This window comes from Trachymyrmex cornetzi, unplaced genomic scaffold (assembly GCF_001594075.2).
Source record: "Trachymyrmex cornetzi isolate Tcor2-1 unplaced genomic scaffold, Tcor1.1 scaffold40, whole genome shotgun sequence".
Taxonomy (NCBI): Eukaryota; Metazoa; Arthropoda; class Insecta; order Hymenoptera; family Formicidae; genus Trachymyrmex; species Trachymyrmex cornetzi.
Window position 1 is genome coordinate 46656 of NW_017298744.1, and position 11636 is coordinate 58291.

The 11636-nt window shown below is 35.1% G+C and overlaps 1 protein-coding gene across 2 annotated transcripts in view; it reads left to right on the forward strand.

The window, feature by feature from the left end:
* Window positions 1-3: 3 nt before the first annotated feature.
* The window catches only part of dally (division abnormally delayed protein), a 54898-nt gene continuing 43265 nt past the window's right edge, over window positions 4-11636 (forward strand). For both annotated transcript variants that reach the window (XM_018512375.1, XM_018512376.1), the window contains exons 1-3: window positions 4-229; window positions 5394-5534; window positions 11060-11636. In XM_018512375.1, the coding sequence (XP_018367877.1) occupies window positions 4-229; window positions 5394-5534; window positions 11060-11636 (944 nt within the window). The remainder of the gene's footprint in view (window positions 230-5393; window positions 5535-11059) is intronic.

Genomic DNA, 11636 nt, shown 5'->3' on the forward strand with positions numbered 1-11636 from the left:
AAAATGAAAATAACACCGCGAGCCGCTTTTCGCGGATACCCCGCGTCCGCGGTCCTGCTCGCTGTCCTCGTCTGGTGCCACTGCGTGTGCTCGATCGCACACGCGAGATCGCACCGCTTGAAAACGACGTCCAACGGCACCGAACTCGTCGTCGACTGCGAGCTGGTCAGGCCGTTCTTCAGCACCAAGAACATCACGCTCGAGCCGGCCGCCGCCGACTTTCCGAGGAGTAAGTCGATCTTTCGTATGATTTAAGCCTTCGACACGATTGAAAAGCACAGGCAACGGAGAATAACAGATTTCAAGCTAATAGAAACTGTAAGTATATCAGAATACACAGATGGGTTGAAAGCTGTTATTTCCTGTTCTTATTGCCTGTGCTCTTCATTGTGTTCAAGGCTTTAAACGTGAGACAATTGAAAAGCACAGGCAACAAGGAATAACAGATTTCAGGCTTTTATCTGCTGTCGTCCGACTGACGAAAGAGAAGAAAAATACAAAACAAAGTTAAAGGGCTGTGAGCCAAGCTGGATTTTAGTACTAGTTAAGTAATATCATTAAATTACAAAGCACGTGATGGAAATGTTACAATATAAAATATAAACGATAATAAGTTAGAAGCAAACGTCTATTATAAAATCTGACAAACGTTCAATTATACATAATACTTTGTTTTTGTTAACAATAGTTCTTTAGATCCAGTTATTAGGTCTAAAAAATTATTGTAAAGAAAATTGTTGCGGAAATTTGTTCATCCTCGGTGTTGTATAAGATAAAGATAAAAAATGCAGTATATTATGATTAAAAAAAAAAACTCCATGTCATCGTACATTAATTCTTTGTGTTAAATGCACCATCGAAGGAATCTTTGCGAGACACGCGCATCGGAGAGCTGCTGTCGGATAGTAACGTCAAAATCAGGTGATTCTGACATTTCTGTCAGATGGACGTGCTAAGCATTGTGCTCAGAAAAAAAAACAGAGGAAAAAAAAAGGTAGATGTCTCGAGAGAGGGAGATAAGTCGAACAAATTTGGAGCAAATTGATTAAATAACGTCCATTTTTATTAATGTAATTTAATCTCGATTTACTTTATTTTTGATTCTTCAAACCAGAAATAGATAGAAAGCAAATTATTAAATGGAGATTAAAGTTGACCTACATTAGTAGAAATGAATATAAGAGTGAGAATGTTCTAATTAGAATAATTTATATGTACGATAATTTTATATAAACGTATAATTTAATATATTGTAATATATTATATATCTCTACATTTAGACCGGAAGTTTGGAAACATTTTTAAAAAATTGACATTTCTGTAATTACTTAGTTAAATATTCATAACAATGTATTTCTTAAACAATAATTTTTCAGGTTCAAAGGATCTAATAAATTATTGTTAAAAACACATCATGTTGTGAATATCTGAATAAACAATCTCAGAAATGTGAATTTTTTTAAAAGTATTTCGAAACTTTTAGCTTAAAAGGTACATACGGGTATATATTTATATATAATGTAATATAATATTATATAAATATGATAATATTAATTGAGACCGTCGACGTTCAGCCGAATTTAATGTAATTTAATTAATTGATATTTGCCGGAGCGAAAGCGACCGCGAGTTTCGCAAAGTACATTTCTTTCTAGTGTTGGAGTTCGACGTTAAATTTAGGTATCGCAAAAACGTCGTGTTTACTTCAAGTTGGAACACGTCTAATAACTCGCGACCGCTGCGAGTATTAGCGTAATAATTTCTATTAATTAGACAGTAATTGCACCAATAATGTCATTGGCATTGTTAGTTACCAATATTATAACTATTATATTCGATACTAACAATATCCATGGCTATTTTAAAGGATTATCAAAATTGTTGATGTTACACGTTTAATTAATATTCGATATTTGATATCATTAATATTAATATTGTTATCACATTCAATATGCAGTCATAATATGCCGCCATCGATATTTCACGTCGAAAGGTATGATTTCTGCGTGCATAAATTTGCACGCGTTTTGCATGCTAATTAATTCCATTCTCATCTTAGACGCGCAAGTTGCAGATTTTCTCGAAAGATCGACAAGTGTTGCTCAAATTAATGAGTATTGCATCGCTAATTATTTGAGATTAATCAAGAAAATTATCACAATTATTTATCTAAAAAGCATCGTAGTTAAATATTTTGAAAAAAAAATCATAGTTTTGCGTTAAAAAATTCTGATTTATATTTCTCGGAATTCAATCAACGAGCTGGATACTCACCTAGATATCGCGACACACGTTTGTCGATCTGATTTTTCTTCGGGAACCACCTCAAGGTGTGGGATTCGATACAGAATTTATTATAAAAGCCTCGCGGAATTGAGATCGCAAATATTTGCGTAATTGAATTTGGATACTCCTCGAATAAATTTGAATACGAAGACTTTCCGAAGATCGCTGTCATATCGATTTAAATCCTGCATGACTGATTCCGTAGAGAAGGAAGATTTCGTAAAAGAGAAGTTTGACGCGCACAACAACTTCTAGTGTGACAAAATCAATCCGTAGTCATTCGCATCGGCATATCGCTCGTATCGCGACGCGTCCATTTTTTTCCTCACCGATTTTTTTTACCGTTCCCTATCTACTTCCTTGTTGATCTCGTAAATTATGACGTTTCTCAGAACTTTGGAATTAATCCTATTGGCTAACGCGACTCCGACGCAGCTCATAGGTATTGCATAACACGCTTCTTTTTCCATCAATCTCGCGAGTTATTCGTTTACGAAACGTAGCGACTTATTTTTAACAGCCTAAAAAAATAAGAGAAATATATTATAAATCTCGATAAGTGACGGTAACATTCTATTTCTCAGAGAGAAAATTAACGTTCTCCACGAGTAATTATATATGTACATATCCAATTACACGTAAATTAATGTCACATAAGTGTTATACACTTTTCTTTATCTTGTCTTTATACTTTCATTTGTGAATTGACTCGTGTCAACCTGTTTCTCGATTAAACTATTTATTCTTTTCATCTTTTTTATTTCTACGGGATACATTCTAAATATTCCTTTATTTTAACAATTGATATCAATAATCAGTCAATCCGGTCACGACTAATTTTTACATTTAATTATATTCTAGCTAATTATGTAAAATTATATATGTATACAATCTTACAACTTTAGATTAATAAGATAACGTAAAATTTTACACGTGTCTCTTGAAATACCTCCATTTTTCATGCTTTATATATTCCATTGTGAATTGACTCATAATTAGCTTCGTAATTACCCTTCCGACTAAACTATTAGCTCTCTCCATCAAATTTGTATATTTTTTAAAATATACCGAATATTTTTTAAATATATCAAATTTATTTTAACAATCGACACCACTAATCAGTTGATTCATCCACGCTCATTACAATTTTTATATTTATTTCTACATTCCATATTTATTTACAATTGCACTGAAAAAAATTTCTGGTAGAAGATGGACGAATCTAATTAGATTTATTAGAATTTTATAGTTGTGATAACCGAAATTATGGTTGATATAATATTTTTGATAAAATTTATTAGAATTCTTATTTTTACCAGAATAATTATATCAATCAGAATTCCAGTAGATTTAACTAGAAAATTCTGATTCATATTCATTTTCCACCAAAGTACCATTTTTATATTTAATCCAACCAGATCATTTTTCTCTAGTGCAGCTATTCTTTTTTTTTTTTTACTTTTCACATTCGCCTTCGCGTTTAATTGCCGATTTCTGTATTCATCCGTACTTTTATTTCGCGCTGTACCCGTATATTTTTAAATTCGATGCAGCGTTCGGTCGTGAAACCGGTTCGCTCGCAGGCAAAGAGGAATGCACGTCACCGAGGGATTTCGATCGTTCGCGACGCCGCGGCCGCGTATTTTCTGATCTCGGTCGAAATTATCGCGCGGAAGCGTTATTATTGCCGTACACGAATATTAATGTAACGCACTGTATTCATCGGCCCGTATTTAATATACGAATGTAGCGAGCGCGTTGAATTGAAATAGCTATTTGAATTTTTTGTGAATTTTATTTCCTAAGTTCTCACATGGCGTGAGTTAAAAAAATCCTTTCGGTAAAGTAAGAGTACAATTTTTTTTCGTGATCGTTCGTTTTATTTCTACATTTTTAACTGTATTTTTCTTTAAAGTTAAAATTATCATAATAATGTTGCTACACTCAAGGAAAAATTCGCACATTTTGATAAAGCTAATAAAATCCTTTCCAACATTGTTACGAAATCGCTGTCAGTTCTGCTTCAATCATTTAAAAACTAATTCAGACTATTTAGAGTTGTTGATTCAACTCTAATCCAACCCTGGATTAGTCACAACTTTGAATTAGTTTTTAAATGATTGAAACAGAACTGACAGCCGAGTTTGTAACGAGTGAATAAAGAGTTTATTAACTTTATTTTAACGTACCAATTTTTCCTTGACTGTAATATCATTATTCATAATTTTTGATTTTTATGAAGAAAAATATATAAGAAAATGTAGAAATAAAACGATCGCCAAACGGTCGTGGAAAAATGAAAATTGTATCCTCCTTTCTAGTGTATTTTCACGAAGATTAGGAATAATCTCGAGAATTGTGGCTCAGATTAAGCATGAAAATGGAAGAATCATCGATAATTTCCATATGAGAGAGAGAGAGAGAGAGAGTTGTCCTTTCTTTTCGGAATTTTGCTTATTATATTTTTCGTTTTTAATATCAGTTTTTAATATAGTTTTGGATATTTTTTGTAATTGTTGGAGTTATTTTTTAAATGCGTGCGAATAATCTTACGCTACTTCGTAGTTCATTATTTCATTAATCAAATGGAATTCAGAAAATAAAGTGTCGAAAGCTGTCATTTGAGTATTGATGCTCTTTTTCGAAAAAAAAAAAAAAAAAACGGAATCGCAAATAATGCGCAGTTAATACCCGATACATCGGATATCCGCACGAAATGTTACGAGCGTGAAATTGCGCGTAGAAAGATGAAAACCCCGATTAATTCGATAAAATGAAATTCTGCGTGTGCGATAAAACAATTCGATATAATAGAATTCCCGTTTGGTCGGATTACAGGGATTCCCGCGACTCGGATTTCATTTACATCGTTCTTTTTCGATATAGAGACCGTGATTTTCGCAAATAGGTCAGATTACCGAACTCTTATATCACCGGGCTTATGCAGTTTATGCAATTTAACCGCGCGGCTCTCTGAGCTGGGGCTCTACCCCTCGTGGCCCAATTCGATTTAACTTCGGTTCGAACGAAAAGGGGAAGAGTGCACTTCTGTCGGCTTTAATGGGTGACGTTGCTAGGTAATAAAGTGAAATATTTCTTCTTTCCAGCGACATGCGGCGGCAAGTGCTGCGGCGAAGAGATGGAGAAGCGTCTGAAGCAACAAGCCCGTGTGGACTTCCACAATCTGATCCATCATCACAGTAGAAGTCTGCAAGGCCTCCTCGCCACCACCGCTGACGCTCTCAGAGGTAGGATATTCTCCACCTCTTAGAACTGCATTCTAACGCGTTCGCTGCCTTATTGAATACTTTCAACGGATATATAAGCGTATACGCTTAATATTAATATTTGTGATAACGTGGAAAGTTGCGCTCGGTTTATGCTTATGAAAGTGCTCGATTTTGATAAGAAAACTTCAAAATCGAGTTTAAAATTATTTTTATTTATCTCAATTTTCGTCATTGAAAAATTCAAGTATTTTAATTGATTATTTAACTGGAAAAATAATCCGATTATTAAATCTCTCTATTAAAAATGATTTGGTAAATAATAATATTATTAATAAATAATATAATAAATAATTTAGTTAATACATAATGTAGTTATACACTGAAAGAAAAGATTGGCTGCTGCAGCAAATTAGGCGATGAAATAAATATGACATAACAGTTTTAATTGGCTGCAACCAATTTTTTGATTGCTGCAGCCAATTAAAAATGCTATGCCATATTTAACCATCTAATTTGCAACAGCGACCAATCTTTTCTTTCAGTGTAATGCAGTTAATTTATTTAATTAGAATCAACTTACTAACAGACACATAAAATTAGTTTTCAATATAATTTTCACTTTTTAGACTTACAATGACATGAATGTTCATATAAAAGATACATGGTTCGAGATGGGTCGAACTTTTACTACATATCAGATAAATCGATGATTCTTCGAGAGGTATAAAACTCCGTTTCCCCTCATAAAACATCTTCGAACATTGGTAGTGACCAGCGATTTATTCTTCGTTTCCGATGTTTTGTCATTAGAATAACGGTATTCAGTGCGTTTTGCTCGCCCTTCAGCACCTTTGATTTATGGAGATTCTCGGCCGGTGTATCGGCAAAAGTTGGACAAAAGGGAAGAAGGGACGCTTCTATCTCCCTGAAAAGATGCATTTATCGCTTTCATCGCATTCGTGATTCTTGCACACTGAAAACCCTGATAATTATCGTGATTTCGAGTTCCAGCTCTCTCTCGTCCTCTCTCTTTTTCTCAGATTCTCTGCGGGACTCCCTCGAAGGTGAAGAATCGGAGTTGCTCTCCGCATGCCGCCTTATACGGGGACAAGAAAGCGAACCGCTATCCCTCCTCTCCGAACCCTGGCCTCCCATCCTCCCTCTGTCGCTTCAACCGATCTATCTCCTTAATTCCTGCAACGGCCTCGCGCGTAAGATCGACCGCGCAAACATGTCACTCCTCATCTCGAGCCGTGAGCGGAATTTGCATACGAGAAATTAACGCGCGATGTCAATCGTGATTCATCTTCATCGTTCTACATTACGCGCTTTATTACTTTCAATTACCCCGCGCGTATCATTTTATTTATTCGTATTGCAAGATGACAGGGGGATCTCGTCGCTTTTGTTCCCAATTCAGACAACGAGAGACGATGATTTCATCTCTTCTTTTCGACTTTCCGAGAAACTTTTTCAGCTTCGCGAAACCGTACAGGTTTCAACATCGTGCAATTCGGGCCGTGTATACCGGCGCCTTTAGTCATCGCGATTACGTGGTCAGTCCGGTATTTATACTGGCGTACATGCTAACCGGTACACCGAGCAGAAACGGAAAACGAGGTAAGACAGAGGATGATAAGCGTCGGAGCGCGCGCGTGGAAACGCGAGGCGGAGGCGGCGCGGCGTGTTTGCGAGGCGCGTGTCGTTGCCGAGGTAACGCGGCGTCTAGAATTCAAGCGCAGCCTCCGCTCTCTGCTATTTTCGATACCGCAAAAATGTGCTTCCTCTCTTTCTCTCTCTTTCTCCCTCCCTCTCTCCTCTCTCTTTCTCTCTATACCGCCAAGTGTTTGTATCCTCGCGAATGAGTTCACGTTGATGTTGACTTCGCGGCCTCGCGAAAACCGAGAACTCTTTCCTGATCCCCGTGTCTCCGAATTTAGGCTTAGATTTATTGGAACTGGTCTGTACGCATTTTAACAAGTTTTTTAAACAAAGGAATAAGGGCAGTCTACACTGTTAAATTTTATAGGGTCGAATTAACTTAATGTGAGTCGCCACTGCTCCTACTTAATAATATCGTTATTTTTTACTAAAACAATGGTTCTACAGTGTCGATTTAATATTATATAGTGTCAAATTTAATTATCATTTGACACTAGATTTAACAGTGTATGTGGAACAAACGATTTTACGAAAATATTTAAAGATTTAGCTAAATACAGATCTGAAAATAATTTTGTTAAACCATCAAAATAATTACGTAGGAATTTCAAACATAATTTTGAAATTCTAACATCCAGTTTGAATGTCCTACATAATTATTTTGATAGTCCAACAAAATTGTTTTCGGATCTGTATCTAGCTAAATTTTTAAACAGCAAACAACTGCCTTTTCCGTATATTTCTTTGTTTAATAATTGCTATCTTATCGGCAATATTTTTATACCTTTGTGTTACAAATGAGAATGTACAATTACGTTATAGATTTATGCACTAATATTAAAAATATTTATAAATTTATAAGATTTATTTTTACATTATAGTTGAGAATTTCTATGTTATAATTTATTGTCGGTATAATATCAATTATAGATGAAGTTATTTAAAATTAATTAATATATTTTTGTGGTACTTAATTTACATTCAATTATTAATTTAACCGTTTAAAAAGATTTAACATTTTAAACTGTTATTACCAATCTCTCAAAATTTCTAACATTAAACATTAGAATTATTTTTATTCCACAGATTATTCGTTACAGAGTAAACTATTTTAAAACTTTTATTTCTCTTTTAAATGTTACATACTATCACAATCAATGTTACATTGTAGCTCGTGAGAGGAAAATGTTTCATTAATAAACAGAAATTTGAATTCGATAGAATGTTTCTGATTACATTGCACGCTTGTTTGATTAAGATCGATGTAATTTCATGCTAAAAGGGCTTGTGCACGCGTGGACATTGTTGGCTTTATTTCTGTTCAGTCGATGGAATGTCGGTAATTGAAGGAAAACAAATCCGAGTAGTAAACCGCCTTTGAAGTCTGAATTAACATGGGCATAATCCGCCTCGACAAATAACGTTTTACAGGAGGAAAATGTAAAAGCTTTCGTTTTCCTATCGGGGGAGAAAGAGAGAAAAAGAAAGAAAAAAAACGGCGAGAGAAGATGGCTGCGGGATATCGCAACGCGTATTTTTATTTCTTGTTAATTTTAGTCGCTTTACAACCGCGAGACATATCCATTTAAAAATAAATTACGCTTCGCTCCGTTGCGATCCCGGTGGGAAACGCGTTACGAGTTTCGTCCGCGAAGCATAATTCTGGAGCGCAATGTCGCAAATCAGATATCGGAACCGGTATGTTCTCGGCGAGTCCAATTTCAGTATCATGCAAGATGTTTCTCGTAAAGAAACATCTTTTGAAGAGAAACGATAATATTTTGAATGACTTTCTCTCTCTTAGTTGTGCATCGAGACCGCGAATAAAAAATTTTCGAAACTTCAAATTATCTCATAAATGCATATCATAATTTATTATAATTCATATTACATTTGTTTTTATGTATCAATTTATTATTTTATGAAACATACGTAACTACGTACTGTCGTCCGCGTTAGACTTTTATTAGTCATATTTTAATTTATTTTCGTAATTTCATTTGCAAAAGTCTTTAATTGTTTTAAGTCATAATTAAAATATTAATATCATTTTTATTTAATTATGTAAATAGATCTTTTAATTAATATATTAATTTAAGTAATTTTAATTAATTAAATTAATGAATATAAACGTTTTCATGTGGCTCTGCGTAATTGATTTAGTTGCAGTATAGTGTACATTACTAAATATAATAAATTTTTTATATTATACACGGAGAAAAAGATTCTTAAAAATTTATTTACGAGATACATTTATTTTATTGAAATAAAATTCTTATTTAATGTAGCGAAATATACAATTTTAACTTTAGCAAATAAATCATCTATATAGTTTAGTGTTTTACAATTAATGAGATATATTTCACAGAAATGTTTATTTCGTTATTACGGTCAAATTTTTTAATAAGCACAAAATATCGAAGAAAACATTAAGAGAAAATATTGAGAGTCACAAATAACATTTGCAACTCTCTTTCTCGTTTTTGCCAAATGTCAAACATGTTACCTATTTTATTTTAAGTTTTAAAAATGTACACTACAGTTGATGTCAAATTTTACCCAATTTAAGTTATTTTTAATCATTTCCATAATTCGCCACTCCTATCTTATATATTGTTAATTTAAAACAATGGATTTAAATTTTTAACTCAAGAAAATGTATTAAATTTGATTCAAATTTAATTTGTTATTCACTAAGCGTATATGCTAATATGGACAATGTTTACTTCGAAACTAACCACAGAGACGGATTGATTTACATTTTGACATACATGGAAGTTAAAAACAAAATGTTATTTAATTCAAGAGATTGAATTACCATTTCATTATTTATAACATTGTAGTTCCGCTATAGAAAATAGACCTAAGGGTATATTTTAGTGTTTTACACGACGATAATCGTACGTCTGCAAACTTCAATCCTAATCGATATTATTGAAATCGAAATAAAGATACGCGAAACTTTTTTCCTGGTCGGCCGGTACTTCCTTCGGTAAGATCATTAGAGCCGCAAGTTGCATGTTCCTAGGCCTTCGCGCATAGATTCTTGCCGAGGCCACTTGAAACTAAAGCGGGAATTGAGGAGCACTTATCGTCCGTCTTCTTCGTTTTACGCGTTCGTGCGATTAAGTGCAACCGCGTTCGTCCTTAGTTACAAGCACGCTCTTCTCGCTCCACTCACAAAATCTCAAGTGGGTGGATTTGCATAAGGAATTATTCGAGCGAGTTAGATTAGAAGAATTAGCGAGGAGAAAAGAAGGGCAGGAAAAGATAAATAAACGCTTTATATATACATGCCTGTATCGAGGATGACGACTATCTTTATCCTTCTTATCCCGAGAGTAACTTTTTCTTTTGATATTTTAGTATCATCTTTTCCTCGGGTATATTTTAAGTTTCTTAACTTTTCTTAATACAAACAGAAAAGACCTCGACAATGATGGTTTTTTAGAAGAGAAAATATTTTTAAAATCTATAGATATACGTTTCAAATGTTTTCTGTATATACAGAGAAAAATGGCATTCACTCGAATTTCAAGAGCTAATCTCCAGTATTGTCGTTTAATCTTACAAGAAACGTACAAAGATTTGTAATTTTACCGTCTTCACGTTCTAAATAAATGTGTTCTCTGCTTGCAGAGAATTGCCTTTTGACTCAAATTTTATCTATATATGTAGAAATGATATATAAAATTGAATACTCCGCGACGGAGAAATCTTCTCGAGGGTTGAAAAAATTTCGCGAGAGCTTCCAATATTTTTGCGGTCTCCGATCCAAGGATTACGCGAACCTCGATATTGCGGAGAAAATGGACGGAGGATTTTCGCGTTAAATCGCGCTTGTTAAATATTAAAGCGAGCACTTTCCGCCATCTGCGCAGAGACGGTGATCGTGTTGCTGCGGAGGTCGGAGAACAAGACTCTGGTCATGTTCGATCAAGTGTACCGCTCGATGGCCGTGCAGAGCAGATCGTCGATCCGGGCGCTCTACCAGGCGATGATGGACTACGTGTCGCCGGCCAACACCCCGGACAATCTGCAGCAGCCGTTGACGCGAGAAACGCTGCAGGAGCGGATCAGCCAATTCTTCACGCGGCTCTTCCCGATCGCCTATCATTACGCCATTAATCCGCATCAGGATCGGCAGGACTTCACCGACAAGTTTAAATCCTGCCTGTATGAGAGGATCGACGACATACAACCGTTCGGTGACACGCCGCAGGAGATATTTAAGAAGATCGGCAAGAGCCTGGAGGCTACCAGGATTCTCGTGCAGGCGCTGACACTCGGTAAAACTGTCCTCGACAAGACTGACAATGTGTTATTTGCTACCAGCAGCGGTAACACTCTTCAGCAGGAGGCCTGTTACGATGCCCTGCTTAGGATGACTTATTGTCCCAAATGCAAGGGAATCAAGGAGGCTGTAAGTCCCTGCAGCGGATTCTGCACAAACGTAGT